Source organism: Manis javanica, chromosome 17 (genome assembly GCF_040802235.1).
Source record: "Manis javanica isolate MJ-LG chromosome 17, MJ_LKY, whole genome shotgun sequence".
NCBI classification, from domain to species: Eukaryota; Metazoa; Chordata; class Mammalia; order Pholidota; family Manidae; genus Manis; species Manis javanica.
In genome coordinates, this window is record NC_133172.1 from 16,979,752 (window position 1) to 17,003,223 (window position 23,472).

A 23,472-nucleotide genomic window follows, 5' to 3' on the forward strand; every position below is an offset into this window, starting at 1 on the left:
GAATATAACCTGTGACTGAGCAATCCCACTTTTCGATAAAAGTACCTCAGAGAAATTCTTGCTTATGTCTACCAAGAAACAAACATATTCAGTAAGGTATCTTTCAATAAGAAATTGTATATAACCTAAATATTGATCAATAAATGGCCTAAATACATATCAGTGTATTAATATAAAGAATAGGGCTAGGGGTTTTCTATTCTATTGAAAATCAAAATTTTTAATTAAAAAAATGTAAGCAGCTGATTGGGTAACATGCTATGAATTGCTTTCTTTGCCATACAGATAACAATACACCTGCCATAATGCTGACATTTCTATCCTTGAAGCCATTTCTTCTGGTTATGGCAACATCTGCCAAAGCAAAATCACATCTGCAATAGGTATTGAGGATGGGAGTTCCACAATGATGTCTGTGATACATTGGATTAGGTAAGATGAAACTTTTTTGATAATCTATTGTTAGGCACTTAATGTGATTTTTCCCCAAAAATATTTATAGTATACAGAACTCCCATGCTTGTTTGACCACAAAAATAACTTTCTTCAAGTACCATAACTACTAATGTTTTGTGGAACACTTTCAGAAATTTTGAGTTAATATACTGTCTCCAGAGTTAATATACTGTCTCTTTAACATTGAAAATATTACTAGGCAGGAGAAACACATTGGCCTATTAGCAAAAATTAATTTTATTATAGCACTTAAAATACTTTTTTTGGTGTGGTTATATTTTTGTGTAAACATTGTATATACTGTTTACAAATGAAAGGCAATTTGAAATCATGAGTAGGAAAGACATACTTTGTTCTAGATGGTGAATGAACATTCAATGACATCCGCCCAGTCTGACCACTCTGAACAAAATGAACCTAGAAGTACAAGTCTTTATGTATGACTACAGTGACATCACAGAATTTTCGTTGAAAATGAAGTGTGAATATTCATATTTATTCTGTGGAAGGTAGAAAATTTTCAATGTTGAGTAACTGTTTTTCAAATAATTCATTCCTTTTTTAAAGCTGATGAAGCTAAGACTCTTTTTAAAGATATTAAGGCTGCATCTTGTTATTTTTTTCAACATTGTTACATTGTACATTAGAAAAACTAAAATCTGAAAAGCTAATTAAATGACAACAGGTCAGGCCCCTGAATATTCCTGGTAAATCATTTCACATTACAGTATCTTGAGCAACTTTAATTATTTAGGTTCCTCTAGATAGTTCATTGTATTTTTATACATATTGAAATATATGTAGTAATACATGTAACTAAAAACTTTAAATCTCATTGATATATATAATTATTTCACCTTTCCCATACCTAAAGCCATAAATGAGTCATCTTTTTTCCCTCAAATAATAACTGCCAATTTTATATTAATGGTCTTTTCAAAGAGATCATCCTTGGATAAAGTCTTTTATTAATTATTACATTAATTTCTGCATTTATTGTTTAAATTCCTGCTACTGAAGTTTAAAAAATATATTAGTTAAAAAATATATTTTCTGGCTTAAGCTAATGCTTCTTTTTTTCAACATCTATATCAATTGCCTGTTATACTGTAGATAGGGGGACAGAATGGTGAATAAGACAAACACTAGTTCCTCAAACCAGGTTTTTTTTTCTAAGTGCATTCAGGTTAATTTTCTACCAAGTAGCCTTTTCATTTCCCATAAATTTTTATTTGTAGACATCACATTATCATGTATCACTAAGTAGTCTAACATTTTAGATTTGATTTTCTACTTAGAAAATTTACTATGGAAATTTTCAAATGTATGCAAAGGTAGTACAAGTAATACAATGAACCCTGTGTACCCATTATTCAGTTTCAACACTTAGCAACAATTTGCAAATTTTGTTTGAGTTTTTCAGCCCACTTTTTGTTTCTCTCAAGTATTTTAAAGCAAATGATAGACCTAATTTCACACTTGACTACTTCAGGTTGGATCTCTAATGCAGAAGGATCTCTAATACACACACACCAACATCCAGACCCATGCCACAATCATGCCTAACAAAACAGTAATTGCTTAATACCCACTCTAGGCTTACATTTATCTATTTGTACAAATCACAATTTATTGACCTTGTTTACTTATTTTCTGTATTCTTATGCTCTGGCATCTGGGGACTTGATCCTGGAGAGAGTACCCCTCCCAGGGCTAGCAAATTCCTAGACAGCTGACTTCCCTGAGAGCATACCTATACAAACCAACCAATTCAGAGCCCATACCCCAACTATCTCCTTGATCAAACTTTCACACACCAAGGCAATATCACCCCACCCTAAATCATCCCAGGGCCAGGTACAGACGAGGAGGGGCCACCCCTAAACTCAGAGCCCACCAAAATTATTACAACTACTCAATCCTAAACTTGCTCAGTGTACCTACCCAGTGTCACCCATTCCTTTGAGGGGAAAAATTCAGTAAAGGCTCCGAGCCATGCTCTGCCCTCCCCCTACCTGTTTCATAATAAAGCCTTGCAAGGCATGCGGTGCCTCCTTTTTCAAGGCATCTCTAAAGATAAACTTGCTTCATAACTATCATTGCCATGTATGTGCATCTTACCATACCTGATTAAAACAAATGTTGGGTACATTTTAACCCAAGGATTCCAATGCATTGTATACACTGTATTTAAGTGGTTAAGTTCCTTAAGTCTTTTAATTTGTAAGATTCTGTTATTTTTGCCTTGACATATATTGGTTAAGAAATCAGGCCATTTATTTTGTGGAACTTCCCACATGCTGGATTTGGTTGTTTGCATCTTTGTTTCATTAATTTTTTCCTTTATTGGCCAAGTTTCCTGTAGACTGGCAATTACATTTAGAAACTAAATTATACTTCTGGTTCAATATTTTGGGCAAGAACATGTCACAGGTGGTGCTGTGTGCAGCCCTTGCATCACATCAAGGACACAGCCTGGCTGACCTAATCTATGATCATCTATCCCATCACTTTCTTATTTGTATTATATTGAACAAGGTGTTAACTGCTGTGTGCTGTAACTTTTTCAGTTGTAAAATGGTATTACAGTGCTGTCGCAGAATCCAGATTGTCGCAAATTCTTTGACACTCCTTCCATCAAGAGATGGAATCCACATCCTTCCCTTTGCATCTGGGCAGACTGGCTGCTTAGACCAGTAGAATACAGTAGAAGTACACTGTGCCAGTTTCTGGACCCAGGCTTTACTGGTAGAGTTTACTTCATCTTTTGAAATAAAACTCAAGTTCAGACCCTGAAATGTTATGTTTAAAACATCTGGCTGCTATGCTGACGAGAGCACGTGAAGAGGCCCTGAGACTACACAGAAAGGGAGAAGCACCTTGCTAAGTAAGCCGGCCTCAGATGTGTCCCCCGAAACATCAGACATTTGAGCGTCTTAGTTTTGGTGAAATAATTCTGGATCCTCCAAACCAGCTGCTAGCTATGTGCCACAAAGTGACCTCAGTTGACATCAAATGTCAACCGACTGAGCCTCTGTGCAGATTCCTGACCCACAAAATCAAGATACATAATAAAATGGTTGTTTTAAGCCACTGAATTTTTTATTGTTATCATTACTGTTCCTCTTCTAAATATTCACATGACAGACAATGGGAGCAATAAGTATGTAAATACCTTCCACTAACCCTTATCCCTGTTGAACTTAACTTATTTTTGTTAAAATAATGAAAATGAGAAATTCTTTTTCAATTTATTCTTTAAAAAAACAGATATTCTACAATCTATATTCTCTGGCCCCAGTCTAAATTTAACTTAAAATTAACAAAAGATAACATTAAAAAACTATTTGGAAATTAAGTCATGTGTATTATAACCACTACATTTATTTTAAAAAATACACTGTAGCCTTTTTTAATGCTCAAATTGTCCTGTCTTAGGTCTGTGGTAATGCCTTCAAATGGGCTCCTGTGTCCTTATGACCCCCATAGCCTTTGATAGCTTTTCTTTCTTAACAAATGCATTGGTCAGCTATAGAGTATATTAGGGCATTTTTAATAAATGAAGAGGTAAAATGAAGTGTTTTACCTTTAAGAACTATATTTTAAGACAACCAGAAGTTGAAGAGAAGTTTCTTATTATTAGAGAATTGTAGCTATTAAAGGTCAAAAGAATTTTGAGAAACCATACTAATTTATGACATAATGGATCTTGGCAGTGATATCAATAGATGCAAAGACCAGGGTGATAAAGATTGATAGGAAGCCTTTAAAAAATTGAGCAGAATGAGGGAGCCTATTAATCTATGTTAACATCTCTAAATTAGGTCAGCCAGGCTGTGTCCTTGATGTGATGCAACATCTGCACACAGCACCACCTGTGACATGTTCTTGCCCAAAATACTGAGCCAGAGGTATAATTTAGTTTCTAAATGTAATTGCCAGCCTACAGGAAACTTGGCCAATAAAGGAAAAAATTAATGACACAGAGAAGCAAACAGCCAAATCCAGCATGTGGGCAATTCCACAGAACATAAATGGCTCAATTTCTTAACCAATATATGTCAAGGCAAAATAACAGATTCTTACAAATTAAAAGACTTTACCATATTTGTTGTATTAATAGGATTAGTTTTTTAGAATGAATGTGAAGTTTATCAGGTTTGAATGGTGGTGGAATACCACCATGTTTTTTTAATTATATAAAACCTCTTACGCCATGCCCAGGTGGCATGTATGAGGGAAGCAAAGGGGATTAATTACTACATTCATAGTGTCCTACAACACGGGATTAAAAAGACTTTCTTACATTTTTACATTATGAATTTTCAGATGATGGGTGAGGTGCGAATGTTGTCTGAAGGCCTTCTTACATTCCTTACATTCATAGGGTTTCTCACCAGAATGAATTCTCAGATGTTGAATAAGGGATGAATTAAGTCTGAAGGCCTTTCTACATTCCTTACATTCAAAGGGTTTTTCACCTGTATGAATGCTCTGATGTAGAGTAAGTTTTTGGCGCAATCTAAAGGCCTTCCCACAGTCCTTACATTTATAGGGTTTTTCACCGATATGAATACTCTGATGTTGTGTAAGTTGAGAGAGTAATCTAAAAGCCTTCCCGCATTCCTTACAGTCATAGGGTTTTACACCAATATGAATACTCTGATGTGAAATCAGTTGTGAGTAACGACTGAAGGCCTTCCAGCATTCCTTACATTCATAAGGTTTCTCACCAGTATGAATTCTGTGATGAAGAATAAGATGGTAACCACGACTAAAGGTCTTCCCACATTCCTTACATTCATAGGGTTTCTCACCAGTGTGAATCCTCTGGTGGAGTGTTAGCTGTTGTCGCACTCTAAAGGCCTTCCCACATTCCTTACACTCATAGGGTTTCTCACCAGTGTGAAGTTTGTGATGTGCCCTAAGGCCAGAGCCACACAAAAAGGCCTTCCCACATTCTTTACATTCATAGTGTTTGTCACCAATATTAAGCTTCTGATGTCGAGTAAGGTGTGCATACTGTCTAAAGGCCTTTCCACATTCTGTACATACATAAGGCTTCTCACCAGTGTGAATCCTCTGATGGAGAGTAAGTTGTCCACGTACTCTAAAAGCCTTCCCACATTCTTTACACTCATAGGGCTTCTCACCAATATGAATTTTCTGATGTAGTCTAAGGTCTGGGCCACATATGAAGGATTCTCCACATTCCTTACATTCATAGATTTTTTCACCAGAATGAAGCCTCTGATGTCGAGTAAGGTGTGCAGTCTGTCTAAAAGCCATCCCACATTCCTGACACTCATAGGGCTTTTCACCAGTATGAATTCTGTGATGAAAAATAAGTTGCTGGCGCACTCTAAAGGCCTTCCCACATTCCTTACATTCATAGGGTTTCTCAACAAAATGAATTCTCTGATGTGGCATAAGAGATGTACGTTTCTGATAAGAAGACACTTTTTGAGATGTAATTTTCACTTGGCCAAAATATCCCTCTGGTCCTTCAAATTTTCTTTTGGACTCCCAATCATTTTTTAAAATGAGGCCCTTAAGGCCATGTTTTTTAATTCTTTCCATTATCTTCCATTGGGATAAGCTGATTTCATAAATGTCATTTTCTGAAGATAATGTCTTATACCTGGTCTCCAAATCTGTAAGAAAACAAGAGCGATCATGTAATATCTTTTTTCTAAACGAAGTAATATTCTACAATAGAAGTAAAAGACAAAGTAGCACCCAGTGAAATTCTAAAAATATTGTTAAACAATTTGGAAAAAAAAGCATAAGAGAACACCAGGAAAAATGAGAGTTCGTGTAAGAAAGTGAGATTGGTCATTTAGTAAACATTTTAAGTCAGTAGTTTTCAAACTGAGATATAGATCAGAGTCACCAGGGAACTTGTAATGAATATTGAGTTTATATATAAAGTACTTCTTTTTTAATTCATATTTATTTAATGCTAATAACTAGAGAACAGGATGATGTGGAGAAGTCCATAAGACTCTGGGTATCACTTGGTTCAACTAATTGAAAAAAATTTGTTAAAAAGGGACATCTAAATTGAAATTTTTGTTTTGTTTTGTTTTATTAAGATATCATTGATATACAATCTTACGAAGGTTTCACATGAGCAACATTGTGGTTACTAACTCACCCATATTATCGAGTTCCCCACACACACACCATTGCAGTCACTGTCCCTCAGCGTAGCGAAGCTATGGAGTCACTACTTCTCTTCTCTGTGCTGTACTCTGCCTTCCCTGTGACCCCCTACATTATGTGAAAGCACTTGGAACAGATTCTACAGTCCTAGGCAATCCAATATTTAATATTCTCCACATGATTCTGATGGAGATGAAAAGTTGAGAGTTCATACTTAACTTTTTCCAACTATTTCTCTTTATTCGTAGAATAAAATAAAAATTCCTCTCATTTAAAGGCCCGTACTTACCAATAACCTATCATCTCAAATCACTGTCCTCTTGCTATACTACCTGAAAAGGTCCCCTTTCAGATCTGAGAATATGTCCAACTTACTTCCATCTCTCAGGACTTCTCACGGTCTGCTCTGTACCTCACAGATCTTCGGACTGCGCTTTGCATACCTGGTTCCTTCTCATCCTGAGGTCTTAGGTTAAAAGTCACTTCCTTTAAGGTTGACTCTACTGTTAGTATCTAAAACTATGTTGTTATTTTATATCTATATCACATATGGATATCAACAAATATCTATGTTGAGATTACATAATTATTAATTTTGCCATTTTGATTCTGCTTATTTCTTACCCCTAAACCTAAAGGGCAGTAAGAATTTCTATGACTCTCCATTATCAACAGCACATAATAGATTTCATTTATCTAATTCCCATAGTTACATACCTATTCTGAATATATTTCTCTGCCTCTAATCTGTCACACATTAGTACAATGATTAAATATTCCCTTTACTCACCCAACTAAACATATAAATGGAAAGTGGAGGATGTATATTCCTATACAACCGTCTTTGCTTATACCCTATGTCCACTCTCTCCCTCACATAGCTACAGGTTACTTTTTGGCTCCATATCAGAACCAAGGAGTTCTACCTAACCTACTCAGTTTCTCTTTAAGCTTATTCTGTTAACTTATCTATTTTACAAATGCTCAGCTGGTTTTGTTCCTTTATCCCCCTGTTCAGGTCTTTTCTCTTCCATTCCCTCAGAGGCAAGGCCATTCCTGCATTTCCTAGAAATGTGTACCAGTGATTTTTTTCAGACAGGGAAACCTGTTTACACCTTACTGAAGTTCTTAAGAAATCCTTAGTGGAAAAAAAAGTAGATATGCTATGTAAGGAACTCACTAATAGAGATTAAGGGGCCTGTAGTCACTTGAGTGTGAAAAAATTTGCTAACAAACATCATATTGGATATAACCAGAGGCTGGTAAGCCAGTAGGAGGAAATGTCAGGAAAACTTAAGTGCTGAATGAGATGAGTGTGAGAGACAAAAAAAAAATAATGTTTTTAATTATTATAATATGGTCTATATAAAAAAATTGAAATTACATAGAAATTTTCTACTAAAACCAGAAATAATAATAAAAAAACTAAACTCACTTCAAATTTTATAAGTCTGTATTAAATAACTCTTAGATCAACAGAGAAATAAGGTCTAAAATAGTGTTTTTTTTAGAAAACACTGGTAGTAATTTTAAAAACCCTATGTTAAATTAGTATACAAAATAAACTATCATGTTTAGAAAAAATTTAAAACAAATACAGCAATAAAAATGAAAGAGTAAAACGTATTAAAAATCCCACTCTAAAAAGTTAGAAAAAGAATAAACTGAAGAAAAGCAGAAGAAATTAAGTGATATAAAAACAGAATTAGGTTAGTTAGAAAACAGAAAAAAGAACCAATACATAAAGCACATTCCTTAAAAAAAAAAAAAAAGCAAAACAGATGAAACCATTATTTAATGTAATGAAAAGAGCAGATAGTGAAAAAAAAAGATTATTCTGCCAATAAATTTTAAAACATAGCTGAAACAAGTAATTTTCTAGGGAGATATAATTTACCCAAACTGACCAGAACAGATATAATGCTTAAACAGATTAATTTCCATACAACAAACAGAATGTGGTCAGACTTACCATCTTAATCCCAAGAAGAAAGCTTTAAAAAGGTTACTAGGTTACTAAAGCTTTAAAGAACAAGCTATCTGAATTCTATTTAGAATGAGAACTAAGAAAAGGATGACTTCCAAACTATTTTCATGAAGTAATATCATACTAAATAAAGATCACTCATAAAAAGAAAACTACATAATAATTTCTGAAAACTGATGTAAAACTTCTAAACATCTAATAAAATAGCATGTTCAAAAACCCAGTGTTATTTATTCAAAGAAGATTAAAGTGGTCAATATGGGAAAAATCTATCAGAATAATTCGACATACTAAGAGAGCTAAGGAAGGAAAAGAAAACTCATATGATTAACTCTACAGATGCTGAAAAGACAACTAAAAAATGTACTTTCCTAACTAAAAAAACCCACCTCAGTAAAACAGGAGTGATTACTTCCTTAAAATGATAAAATATATATTATCTGAACAAAAAGGCAGCCTTGAAGTTATTAGTCAACATAATTAAATATTAGGGGGAAAAAAACAGAAGAATTTAAAAGGAGGTAGTAAAGCAGTATTTCCAGATGATATGATTGCATGACTGGAAAACTTAAGAGGTTTAAATAATACAAGTGCTAACAGAATTTAAGAAAGGTAGTCGGATATAAAATCAGAATACAAAAATTATTAGCCTCCATAGATACATTTAACAATACCATGGGAAAAAAAGAGATCTGTCATGAAAGTAACTAAAAGAATAAATAAAATATATGCATAACCTTCATGAGGAAAACTCTGAAACACTCGTGAAGCATTTGACCTTACATTTTCACAAAAGGGAGATTTCTCTGCACAAGGTGAGAGTGGCTTACCAAACATATTCATGCCAAGAAGTCAAGCAGGTGTGAAGACAATGGCTAACAACAGAATAAATACTGTGTTCAAAGTTGACAGGTATATTGAATCCTGGAGATGATCTCCCGTAGGCCAGAGAGCAGCTACTATTGTCTGTCTCCAGAGTAGGCAACAGACATGGAGGACAGGGCACGAGAGACCAGTCAGTGGCTGGTCATGTTCTGGGGGTACAGTCACATGGATGGGCCCAGCTGACAGCAGCGTTAATTCAGTTGTGTTTGTTCCCAACAAGTTTAGGCAGGTTTCACTACCCCCACCTCTAAAAAATTAGAAAAAGAATAAACTGAAGAATTAGATTAATCTAATCTAATTAAACAACATGTAAATTCATGAGTAACTATGAGAAGAGCCTGATTCTACAAAAATAAAATTGCACATTTTGGAAAAACTGGTCATAAATATACACAGTTAGAAATCACAGCTGTCAAAAATTAAGTGTGGGAGGGCCAACAGTAAAAGATGGGGGAAAACATAGCAATCAAGATGTAGTCTACATTCACACTGAGGTTTGGTTCTTGTTATACTTAAAAAAATTTCAAACTAGAAATAGACTATGGATTATGTATGTGGTTTAGATAAAAAATTAATGACAACACAGAGAAGACAAGTAGCAATTCTATAACATCTTACTATGCTGATGGACAGTGACTGTAATGGGGTATGTGGGGGGAACTTGGTGATGGAATTGGTAAACATAATGTTCCTCATGTAATGATACAAAAAAAAAAAACTGAACCAAAAAAAAAAAATTAATGAGACACAGTAGAAAGGCAGGCTTGGACAAATTTCCGAAGTATTGGCAAACAGACACACATTTTAATGTCGAGAGTTAATACTTTCGTGGTGTGTACATGAAATATCTGACCCATTTTTATGAGTTAACAGACCAAATACTAGTTCGTTTTAATCAAAGGATTTCTACTGTATTAATAAAGATTGCTGATGTGAAACATAAAAACATAAACCCTTTCTTTAATCAGCTAAAAATATCTAAATATAAAAAAAGCATAAATGTGATTCCCCCTCTGTAAGAGAATCAGCCTTAATTAAATGGAAAATGTCACATAAATCACCTGGACTTATTACTTAGTCTGTTTGGGCATTTTACTATTAACCACCTTGCTTTGTTGATATAAGAAGGTCTGGGATATAGATTTAGTTCCAAGGAAGTCCTATTTGCATTTGAACACTGGGGATGGAATACAAAGATCTGAAAGTAATCAAACCTAAAATCCAAGGAACTGTACTTCTGATAACCAATCAATCACATTCTGAATAAACCAATACAGAATACTACTGCTGAGCAATCTTCACGTTCTATTCATGGTCATCTTTCTGACTTCACTGAGAAAACAGCAGCAACAGAAGGATATGCCGTCTTCTCTCCACCCAGACCGACAGACCTGCCTTCATTGACTAGTTTTCCCTTTTACTCCTTCTTGTTCCCTGGACCCTATGGCCCTCCTCCAGCTCCACATCAAGGACACTGCTCCCACAACCATGCTTTCTCTCTCACATTAACTTCCCCCACCTACAGAATCACTCCCATGAGCACATAAAAATGATTTAGTGTATCATGAAATACAGAGCCTATAACCCATACCCCCAGTGTAACTATGAACTCCATTTCCCAGCTTCCCTCCACACAGGCTCCTCCAGGATTGTCCCGTGCTTATTCTCATCACTGACTCACCAACCCTTCTCTTCTTAAGTCACTCCAGCCAGATTTTAACCTGACTCCACTGAAATAACTCTTGACAAGGTCACAAGCATTCTCCATCTTGCCAGAATTTGGGATTAATTCTCAATCCTCATTCTCTATTCCTACTATTTTGGAACATTTTTATTTTATATCTGTGGCTGCTCCTTCTCCATCTCCTTTGCTGCCCCCTGTTTCAAAGGTCTAAATGGTGGAGTGCCCCATGAATCAATCCTCAGGCCACTTCCCCTAGCTGCTCTCTTCTATTTGCATGCCTGCCTTAGATGATCACACTCAGACCCACAGATTTAAATTCCAACCATAAATTAAGACACCCAAGATGTATATCAGGCCATAATCTCTCCCTGAGCTCCAGGTGTATGTATTTCAACTGCCTACTCAACATCTCAAACTGGAAAGAATAGTAAGACACCTCAAACTTAAGATATCCAAAACATCAACTCAGTGTCTACCTTCCAACCTGCTCTTCCTACTTTCCCCACCTCTGCACACTGTGCTTCCACCATTCACCCAGCAGTGGAAGCTAACACCCCTATCTCCTCCCCTGATGCCTCTTCCCCACATACTACACTTAACAGTCCCTTCAGCGTCTTCTTTTTGGCACTACCTTCCTACATATGAAGTCTAACAACTTCTTACTACCTCCTACCATTGCCATTCTATCCCAACCACCATTACTTACAGGCTGAACAGCTGAAATTGCCTCCATACTGGTCCTTCTTGCTTTTGTACTAAACCAGAGGGATCATTTTAGACCCTAAAGCAGACTAGGTTTCAATTTCTCTTAATGACTGTATTATCTAGCCCTTGCCTAACTCTGACCTCATGTCGTTATTTTCTCTCCTTCCACCCCTGGTTCTAGCCATAAGGACCTTTCTCCTTCCTCAAACATGCAAAGCTGTCTTCCTCCTGCAGCCTCTTCTGTCTGCTCAGAAAGCTCCTTCCCTAGAGAGTTACATGGCTTGGGCCCTTACTTCACATCTCTCTTCAAATATCACCTCCTCAAAAAAGCCCCCCCTCCTCATTTGTCCACCTTTCTGTATGCATATTATACTACAATAAAACTTATTTAAAGGAAGAAAGTAAGAAAAGAAAAAGAAAAAGAATAATATTGCTTAAAATGTCTAACTTTGAATCAACAGTTGTTAGTTTGACTAAATGTTTCATGGCTTAACTGATATCATCTTATTCACTTGGAACCTCTGATTTTTTTTTGTATTAATACTTTTAAATTTCATTTAATTACCTAAGTGTGAATGAAGAAAAAAGCAAGATTTTGGAAGAAAAAGCATGTTTTTCTTTCCTTTGGTAGACAGTGAGTCAGAAGATACTAACATTTATAAAGAGTGTGGGCAATGAAATGACACTATTGTTACAAATAAGAACCTCTAAACTAAAACACGTCTCCTCAGACAAACCTAAACATACAGAATGCAAAATACAAAATGATAATGTATGTCTCTATATAAATAATTTTAAGGGCATTTTTAAACAAGAGGTTCAAAGAGAGATGAAAATAGCACAGAGGTAGAAGCTACACCAAGGGATCAGTCTCCTTATAATCTATTACATTCATGTTTCTTACTGATGTGAATGTAGATACATACGCCTGTGTGGAAAAAGGCAAATAAGAATGATATTCTGTGATCTAAGGATCTATCTTCTAGAATAATCTAGAGTAATGAAACTTTAATAGCTGATAAAAGATCTGTTATTACAACATCAAACATATTTTCTTCTTTGCAGTCTTTTAGTTCCTCATTTAAAATTTATGAGAAAAGCTAGAAGAAAAAAAGCTTCTCTAACTATAACTAAAATAGCCTCCTATCCCACACCGTTCTATTCCCTTACTCTTCTTTTTTCATAGCACTCTCTTATTACTTGACATCACATTTTCTATTTACTTACAGTTACTATGTTTCTTATTACAAGGTAAACTCCATGGGGACAGGGATTCTACTGGTCTTGTTTACCACCGATTGATAATGTCTAGGTAGGGCCTAGCTCAGAGGGAGGAAGGAAGTTCTTTCTTTCTATCAACGGAAAAAAGAAAGCAACTGAATCAAAATACAGGTAGAATGGTTGTCAATAGGGAATGAAGAAATAGCATCTATATCCCACGCACCCTTCAAAGGTTAAGGAAAATTGGAGAGAAAAAAGAAGAGTCGTAAATGGCACAAAGAAGTACTTCTATTACTGTCACCAACTAAGACCTTAATTTCTTCCTCAGGCCATGGAACTATTAAAGGGCACTTTCTAAACAACATCAGAAGGGTATGCCTCCGACCAACTGAGTTGGGCAGTTTCCTCTGGTGATGGCGTCCCCCTGCACAACTGGCCCTTACTCACTTGGATATTGTCTTCCTTTCCTCACAACTTTCCAGGGCTCTTTTCCTTGCTCCAATAAGGCAATCACATCTGGTTTAGAAATGAAGCATCCTGATTAAAAGAAAAGAAACATAAGGAGATATGGAAATTTAAAATATATTCATAATTACTTTGATTCAGTCTTGGTTAAATTTTTAACAAACTACAGGTCAAATGATAATTGATAAAGTCTTTAGAACACAGAAGGGCAATGAGGTTAAAAATATTAATACTTAGGTTACATAATAGAGATTAAAGAGGGAGAAAAAGGTTTTATTTTAATTTATATTCATACAAGTCCTCTTTCTTAAGAGGCCACAGTGGTTGAGAGCATAGACCAACTGGATTCAAATATGCAACATCCCAGGTTGTTGTTACTTGTACGCTTTATTTTGCTCATCTATAAAATAGGGATAATAATAGTACCTATTGTACATGATTGTTGAGAAGGTTATAATAATGCATATCTGTATCTAAACATTGCCTAGAATATATATAAGTGCTACATTAATTTTATTAACTATTATTTATCGTTGTTGCTATTTTGCCAATAGGAAAATAAGAAGCATCCTGAGACATTTATTGTTATTTCTTAGGATATTCATACAATGTTAAGTGCAAAGTTCTTGGATTTTCAACTTTCAGTTATAAAAGTAGGCAAAAGTGAGTGTGTTTATTAACAAAAGAAATGAGTTCTCTTGAAATGTAAATAAATCTTGTTGATCCAACTTATCACTACAAATATTATGTGTCCTTTTGATAGAGAAGCTATTTTCCTTACAGGTATACCAACAAATAACAAAACTCCTACGGCAATTCTGAGTTCAAATACACAAAGCGAAATGTGATCTATTTGACACTGGTAAGGCTGTAAGCCACCCAGATTTCAAATCCAGCTCTTCCATCATTAAGGAAGGCCTGAAGGCCACTTAAGGATGGGAAAGATGAAAATGCTTAATGGAGGTGCTCACTTCCAAACGAATAAAGCTCAAAGCATTCCCCTGAGTACAGGGAGCAGAAATTTAGACAGGTTCTTTAAAGATATTCCTGAAATTCCAGAGAAAAAAGTTGATACTACAGAGAAAAGAGTCTGAATTAGTAGAGGCCGATAATCTTACCCAATGAGACCAAGTTTCTATAGTTCTCTAACATTACATCTCTGTACAGATCCCTCTGTTCTAAGTCCAGGCACTCCCACTCCTCTTGAGAGAAGACTATAGACACATCACTGAACATCACTGATCCCTGAAATGACAAACCATATAATACAACTGAAATTAAAGAAAATTTGCTTTAAGAAGGAAGGAGAAAAGAGGGAAGAGATACTGCAGGAAACAGACCAGATAGCAAGCAAAGAGGCTCGGGCTGGAACTTGTAACATGAGTTAGGAAATCAGTGCACCGGCAGCAGCATGCCCACGCGTCCTCGAAGAATCCTGTTGCTACAGATGCAGCCTTTTGTATAGTCTGGCACATCTAAATTATCCAAACATGTCTGGGAAAGAAAATAAAATCAATTTTCCAATTAAATGAAATACTGTATAAGGCCTTCTACTTACTATATGTCTCCTTCATAAATTATGAAATGTGCGTTCTTCCACCCTTTCCCCTTAAAGAACAAATTTTTTTAAAAAGTTTCCCTACAATATCTTATGTTAGAAAAGGATCTGAATACAATTAAAGAATTTCCTTCAAGTTCATCACTGAATCAGATCATATCATATGCAGTTTCCAATTTATGACAGATGCTTTAATGAACTTAAAAAAATGGTTGTATAACAGTCTATGCAATGGATATATAGGATAATCATTATACTTACATATTTTTGATCTATAAAAAATATTTACAGTTCTCCTCAACTCTGAGAATCTACAACTACTTCTGTATCTGACCTTCTCACTTGCTATGATTTTCCATCCCTTACTGTGTGCATTAGTTGTTCCTGAGTCAGAAGATACAGATATAGATTCTTGATACTGATGATCCCTAATCACAAAGATGTCATTCTAGGCTAGCACATCCTATTCAACCCTGTTCCTACTGTGTAACTCTTAGGGATTCCCAAGAAAGATCCCTGATCTCTCTGCATGAAAGACCCAACCACATCCCTACGCACTTCTATAAGCTTCACAAAGGCTGATGCTGAGGCTACCAGCAGCAAATCTTATATACAGTCGACCCTTGAACAACTCAAGGATTAGGGGCACCCACCCCTTCAACAAAGTGGAAAATCTGCCTATAATTTTTGATTCTACAGAAGCTTAACTTCTAATAGCCTACTGTTAAAAAGTTTTACTGATAAACAATTAACACATATTTTGTATGTTTATATGTATTGTATACTGTATTCTTACAATAGCATAAGCTGGAGATAAGAAAATGTCCTTTCACATTGTTGCAAACTCTAAAAAATTTCCAATATATTTACTGAAAAAAAATCCACATGTAAGTGAATCTGTGTTGTTCAAGTACAAGCTGTACTTGGAAAACTCCAGTATGGAAAGGTCCTGTGTTTTCCCATGAGTAGTTAAATGGGCCCCTCCTCTCTCATCAGCTCCTGAGAGATGGTCAAACATCTCCCTCAAGGGATTTCATTTCTGCTCACTGCAGCTCTTAGCAGAAGACTGAGCACATACAGGAGTAGCTGAATGATTTGTTCAATGAATACATAAACAATGACTGTAAAAAACAGCATTCAGAGGATAGACATTGTGCTTAGTCTCATGGCCTCACTGGATTTGAAGGAATTGAGAGAAGATCCTTAGATCGGGATCTCATAGGTAGGAAGTTTCAGGATAAGGCAATGCTCCTGCAACCTAAACATGACAGTTATTTCCATAAGGAGAAACAGTAACTTACATGGGCCATGATTTAGAAATTCAAGAACCGGTCAGTTCGCCTTGGGGTTTACTAGGCTGGAGAAGCAGAGCTTACAGAGGCCAGAGCTAAGGGGAGGAAAAAGAGATCATGAGATCAGATACTTCTCAGAACTCTGAAAATATTCAAATCAGTATGTCCTTCCCCCCTCCCCCACCCTCCCCCACCCCCCAACACACAGAGGGCAATATGGGGAGTCTGGACAAATCTAATCCCTAATTGAAAATTCCAGGGCTGGTAAGTGGACACATCATCTAAACCAGAATCTCTTTCAAAGCCTCACAGCCTGATGGAATTCATCAGATACAAAGAGATTCATTAGGAACCAACCCTGGCAGCCATTATCATTGCCAAATTACTGCACTGACAGCCCTGCCTACCTGCAGCCAGGACAATAACTTCCAGAATCTTCTGGGCTCATCACTCTTTTCAGTCAGAATCATCCACATTGCTTTCCTGCATGCCTTCATTTGCCATTCTCTTTCTTACAACCTAGGTTGAAGAGGTGTGGATTCATGCTCTCAGCAGGCAGACAGTAACACATATCTACTCATCAAGAACTTCTGTATAATAGGTTTTACATACATTAACTGTACCCTCAGGATTGCTACATAGTATAATAGTTATCCTATCTATGCAATGGATCAGAAGTTTTACACTAAAAGAGGTGAAATCATTTGAGAAATTCAATTAATAAGTAGCCAAGTTGCATTTGGAATCCTTATTTTTCTAATCACAAAGTCAGCTCCCATTCAAACTAGCTCCTGCCTCTGAAACCTAAAATCTCTTCTTCCAATGACAGAAACATAATAGAGTATGTTTCTATTCTATTCCTCACTAATAAAAGTAACACATCAAATCACCAAAAGACATTAAATCTCACTTTAAAAGGTACTGATGCCCATATTAGCAAGTTTGTGAGAAATGGACATTTTAACCTATAGACTGTGTGAATTAAGAAATACGTACAAGCAGCATTTAAATCATACAAATCCTTTGACACATAAATTCTACTTTGGGGATTAAAGAAAATAAATGTATATGTGGACAAGATATAACAGTGTGGTGACAGACATTTTTCATAATGGAAAAAAAGCTGGAAAGAACCTAAATGTCCTTCAGGAGAAAATTAATTAAATAAATTAAAAGCATCCATTGACTGAAAAAAACTTGCCATTTAAAAATGATGATGTGGATCTTTAACTGGAAGATGGAAATATGTTTGCTACATGTTGTTCAGTGACGAATGAAGATAACAATAGTTGTGACTAGTGTGATCCTGTTACAGTAGGGCAAAAACACCTACATGTACATATATAAGTATGTGCATACTACTCACGAAATGCTAAGCTTTAGAAAATATATAAGGATATACAAAAAAATTCAAGACATGTAGCCTTTAGAAAAATAAAATGGATATTATGATTATATTTATAAAGTATATATACATTAGCATAAAGAGGCATTGACAGAAAAAAAATCTGCAAAGACTGCTTATTTTCACATTGAGATCTTAATTTCCTTCTTTTTGCTTACATTTACTTCACAGTTTTATATGGCCATATATACCAGAACTGTGTTTTAGAATTTTTATAAAAAGGAAGTTTTCTTCAAATTGGTGAAAGAGTCTCACTTTTTAAAGCAGTCATCCCTTGAACTTGGAAGAAAACAAGCTGTTTTTATTTATTTTAGCTCCCAATATATGATCCAACTGTGATTTGTAAGTCTGTTTATGAATGTTAGAATTCTGCCTAGAAAAGAATGGTTAAACATCCTCCATCAATGCCTTATCTCACTGCTGCTGCCTCTTATAAGTTGGCTGATGCATTTGTCTTGCTTCTGAACCAGTCATTTTAGCCATGATGCCTTCCAAAGAACTGCTGAATCTTCCTGTCCTATTGGTCTCACTTTGTATCAACATCATGAGACTAAAAACTGTAAGGCACAAAGCTGATTACATAAAATCCACTTACCTCCACAAAGTCCCATGGATTTAGTATTATTTAGCAGCAACCTGACAATTCTTGTTATAATCAGATGATGCCTCTTCTTCCCAGGAATGACCTATAATAAGTTATGCCACCTGACTTCTTCAATAACTTTCATCACACTTAGTCTTACTCCTGTAGAGGTTTATGGACTTTGATACATAATAAGCAACTCAAGAGTAGCAGCCGTGTCATTTTAGACATGTTAATTTCCCCAAGTATAAGTACAAGATGAGAGGATCAGGCATATTGTGAGAACTTATAAATGTCTGATGATTCAACCTAGAAATTCCATTCTAGGAACTTAACCTCAAAAATATTGTAGAAGTACACAAGGGCATATATGCAAGGAGGTTTACCAACGAATATGGATAATGCTGGGAGATGGTTGACTCCTATACATGAAGAACACAGGCCTTGTTGTTAGGATCCAGGATATGAATCTAAGCTCTGACAGTTATCAACGAGGAGACTTTGGACATGTTACTTAATTTTCAAAGCCTCTGTTTCCTCATAGATAAACTGGAGAATAACAGTATCTAATAGAGTTGTTGTGAAGGTTAAGTAATGTAATATATATAAAGCATTTAAAATGGTTCATTACAAGCACTGAATAACATGAAAATCATTACATGCATCATACCGTTTATTAAAGAAAATTATCTTTAATATTTTTGATAAATTATCTTAAATAATTTTCTTCAATAATTTATTACTAGGCTCTTTTTCATATAGTAAGCTTTCTGAAATTTCAGAACTTCTCTTTCCTATATCATTAATAAATTTTAGAACCAAGCTTGAGAACGTAATTCTTCTTACTTAATAATATTAGCAAAAAAGATTCACAAAAATCAAGAAGTAGAGCATGGCCCCCTTTCTCTCCATCCCTAGCAGCTCCAAAGAGACTCCCATTCACTATCATAAAACTCAAGAAATCTGATGTAAGGTGTCATACCAAACACATTAAAAACATTTGATCGAGCTCTTCTGTATAACAGGTTTGAATATTTATCACTACTCCCACTTTTTTCCCTGCTATAAATCTGTAAAGAGGAGCAACCTCAAACCACTAAAAAAAGTCTCTGATTCTGAATGGGTATCTTACTTGATAACTTGTTGCTCTGGTAAATGCCTCCATTATCCTGACAAGCGCACATTACTTTTTCAGATTAGAGGGGAACCACTGTACTCCACTCACTCTGTATAGACACAGCAATATAAATCTTATGATTGCACTAGACTCCCTTTTCAAAGTGTTAGACAATCTTTATCTCCTTAAATAATATTTGTGATTCTATTTTGTAAAGCAAACATATACACAAAAGTACACAGAAAAAAGTATCTGGGAAAACAAACATCAAAATAGTAATATTCATTAACTCTAAATGGTGGAACTATGGGCAATTAAAACTTTTCTTCTTTATAAGTTCTTAGTTCTCTGCATTTTTTTAAGACAATAAACTTATCATCAGAAACAAAAATAAGCTATTTTCATACAAATAAAAAACAGAGCTGGGGAGAAAGTGTGAGTCTAAAGGCCTATTGTGACATGAGTGGGTTCAGCAAAAAAATCAACATGGCAGAAATAAGTAACACTTATCAGTTCTTTATTGCTAATCAAAACAAGGAGCTACCTTCCCTATCTTTCTTTTGTAACTGAACACAAGGTAAGCAGCATTCCTGAATTTACTAAAGGTATACCAAAATAGGACAGTATTGGGTACACAATATATGCTTTCTCTCTCTGTTTCTCTAGGAATAGTTAAAGTTTGGTATTTGATACAATCCTTGCAAAATGTCTTACAAATTTGTAGTTTATTAAAAGATATACATAATTATAATTTTCTTGAGTCATCTTGTTCAAAACCATGACTATTGCTTAAAATTGATCATTTACTTTTTTCATTTCTCACTGTTCACATATTAATGGCATACAATTGCAGCACATAAGTGAGGTGTAATTTATTTAATAATTTTCTATTGTTAGACACTAATTTTATTATCTCAATGCACATTTTCAGATATTAGTCTGATTCCAGGCTAGTGGATGTGAATCTTTTTGGATAATATCTGATAATCTCATTAAATTATGAAAATGAAAAATGGCATATTAACAAATATCTGCAACAATTTTACATACAATTTGCAAGGAGTTTTGGGTTCCCTGAAAACTCCAAATGATTTTAAATAATCTCTGGCTAAGAATTCTTTTTCCACACCATTTGAGCATCTTACTCTTCAAAACTAGGAAATGCCCACCACAATTAGCTTGGTATTTCCTGATTAGATCGTTTTTCTTATTTATTGGAGGCAGATGTCCCAAATCACTACCTACCAACAAATAGCTAATGCTTACTAAGTACTTATGAAGTACCAGACAGTTTCCAAAGAACTTGACACATTGTTACAAAAAGAAAGCTCACAGAAGTAATGGGAAGTACCTGCCAAATGGATGTGTACATATAGGCAGGAGGGAAGAGGTCTAGGTATCACTCAATGGGCAGCACTTTTAGGAAGGAATCAATGTTCCCATGTCCTAAAAACTAAAAATGTTATTTCACAGAACAAGAGGAAATATTCGCTCGCCTTGACATTAACTTTTAAATGGGCACTAGCAATTCATTCCACCTCCGCCTCTGAGCTCTTCTGTTTGACAGGACTTGGGAAAGACGGGAATCTTTAGCGAACAGGCCTTTCTTGGAACCCAGCCCAGCCTGGCTAAATTATGGCACGCCACGACCACATCTGTTCCCTACAACGAATGAGAGAGAAAAGTACCGTTGACTTTTCCCAGTACTAGAAAAACGCCCGGATCGCGGATGTGTGGACTGGAATCGGACTTCACAGCAGTTTCCTGGAGCAAACTCCGTGGCCCTGAAACCTGCAGCTGGAGCCCTGCGAACTGTGAGTGCGTGGGCTCGCGCGAGCCCCAGCATGTAGTGGGGTGGGACCACTACCAGAGCCAGCCTGGGGCGCACATACAGTTCTAATATTCTTATTCCAAGATCGGGCCTGAGCTTTTTTGCTGGAAGTCTTTCATCTTCGTTCAGATCTCTGACCCGGCGCAATGTCTCTGTGGCTGAGCCCGTGCTTTAAGAGGTCTGTGATTCAGCTGTGAATCCAGGGTCAGTTACACTGCCCACGGCCAGCTCCAGTCACACAAACGCCATGAGCCATCAGTCCAAGCCTCACAACGGCACATGATGCGATGCCACACCCCAGCCCCGTCACGCCCACGAACATACAGACACACAAATCAACGTCGTTTGTCACGCACACTGAGCCTGAGATTGCGCCACCCCTGACGCTGTGCACTGCAGTAACGCTGCCCCTCCCTCTCCTAATCCCCGGGCAGTAAAGCCTTTCATAAGGACGGTTGGTTTGTTTCCCCGAGCCAAAGGTAGGGCTCCTCACCTGGGGCGCCAGTCTCGCCTCCCGGCGCTGCCCAGTGGAAGCGAGGATGCAACGCCTCAGGCATGTCCACAGCCTCCGAGGCTAACGGGCCGCGCGCTGGGGTTGTCGGGAGCTCGGGCTGTACGCCCTGAGTGCGCAGGCGCAGCCAGCCCCAGGAGGCGGAGCATCATTCCAGCCAGCAAGCTGAGTAAGCCCAAGATGCAGTTGGGCCCCAGAGAGGGCGGGGTTCCCGGCTCTTTGTCCTGAAATAGTAGTGGCAGGGCCTGGGATGGGGCGGGAAGGAGCCGCTGGCTCGTTACGGGGCTGTGCACAAACGTCACTCTCCGTGGGGCTAACTGGGGACTCCGGCGACTTTCTGTGAGGGATGGCACTGTGCGTCTGTTTGGAGTGGTTCTAGGTTCGATTTTTTTCTTTGGGTGAGGTTTTTGTTTGAGACGGCGCGTCTGCGGGGACCGAGATGCGGTCTGAAGGTTTATTTAAGACTGGAGTTGTGTGTCAGGCTGTGCAGGACAGAATGTTGTGGGGGGGTCTGTGAAACTGAGTGCATGAGATTGTGTTTCTGTGAACGTGTCTAATTGAACATTTTTGTGTGGCTGTTTTGATATATTTGTTTTCCTTGGGCCCTCCCTGCAGACCATGGATTTGAGTCACTCAGTACGCGTCTGAGAAACGATGCGCCTGTGTGGCGGGTGTGTTTTGTTCTGTTCCTGCGGGACTGTAGATGGCTATCTGGAATGGGATGTGACCAGGAGTCTCACTCTCCTCAACGCTGATACAGAAAGGAGGGCTGTATCCTCAAAGAGCATTAGCTTTGCTGAAGAATTTGGTGAAAAACTGGTTTTTCTGGAAATTATGCATTTATTTTACAATTAATCACAGGTTTGTTATGGAGAATATAAATAAGATTTATATTTATAACTAAGATTTAAAGTAAGATTTCAATGGAAATTCCTGTCGTGCAGCAGTTGATTTGCATCTGCCCCAGATTCCTAGGAGTGGGCTTTCCCTCTTTCTTAGTGTTAAGGCGATTTTATTGGGAAGATTTAAGAAGCCCTAAGACAAAGAACATCTTTACATTAAAGAGAAGCGGTACAGCAAGAGCAGACAGCCCAGGATTAGGCTGTCAAATATCTTGGGTTCTAGATCAGGCATTCTTTTCCCTTTGTTAAAGGAGGGCAAGAAACTTAAGACTCAAAGCATGAGTTCATGCTGACATTACTAATTCAAATTTAACATTCCAGGGTTTTATTCTTATCTTTTATTTTACATTTCTGCTTTTTTTCAATACCAGTCCTTTCTCTAGAAATCCTGGTTCTGTAATATTAACGTATTTATTTGCATTAGTCTAGAATCACCATAAAAGTTTAAAATTGCAATGTCCATGTTATTACTAACAATAAAGCTAGTATTGTTGTACTTCGAAAGCAGGTTTTGGTAAACTACAGCCCACAGGCAAATGTGACCCACCTCCTGTTGTATAGCTAGTGCTTAAAAGAGCAGTGTCTATATTTTTAAGTGTTTAAATAAACAGAAGGATATTTTGTAAGGTGTGAAAATCATGCACTTCAAATTTCAGTGGCTATAGATAAAGCTTTATTGGAACATAGCCACACTCCTTTATGTAT

At 36.6% G+C, this 23,472-nt stretch overlaps 1 protein-coding gene and 1 long non-coding RNA gene across 6 annotated transcripts in view; one reads left to right on the forward strand and one right to left on the reverse strand.

Moving 5' to 3' along the window:
* Window positions 1-669: 669 nt before the first annotated feature.
* Window positions 670-21,989, reverse strand: ZFP82 (ZFP82 zinc finger protein). 4 transcript variants are annotated; one of them, XM_037013829.2, is made up of 7 exons: window positions 21,848-21,989; window positions 16,826-16,937; window positions 16,428-16,513; window positions 14,909-15,062; window positions 14,687-14,813; window positions 13,551-13,640; window positions 670-6,110 (listed from the first exon to the last, which is right to left on the reverse strand). In XM_037013829.2, exons 4-7 carry the CDS (start codon window positions 15,041-15,043, stop codon window positions 4,759-4,761), a joined length of 1,704 nt encoding a protein of 567 aa, XP_036869724.1. In that variant the 5' UTR covers window positions 15,044-15,062; window positions 16,428-16,513; window positions 16,826-16,937; window positions 21,848-21,989; the 3' UTR covers window positions 670-4,758. The 4 variants fall into 4 exon arrangements, with proteins under 4 accessions (XP_036869724.1, XP_073082358.1, XP_036869726.1 ...); XM_073226257.1 differs by lacking the exon at window positions 21,848-21,989 and adding an exon at window positions 18,419-21,820; XM_037013831.2 differs by lacking the exon at window positions 14,909-15,062 and having other exon boundaries at window positions 21,848-21,988.
* Window positions 21,914-23,472, forward strand: part of LOC108406046 (uncharacterized) — a 43,141-nt gene continuing 41,582 nt past the window's right edge. For both annotated transcript variants that reach the window (XR_001855344.3, XR_012126805.1), the window contains exon 1: window positions 21,914-22,034. This is a non-coding gene — a long non-coding RNA (uncharacterized lncRNA). The remainder of the gene's footprint in view (window positions 22,035-23,472) is intronic.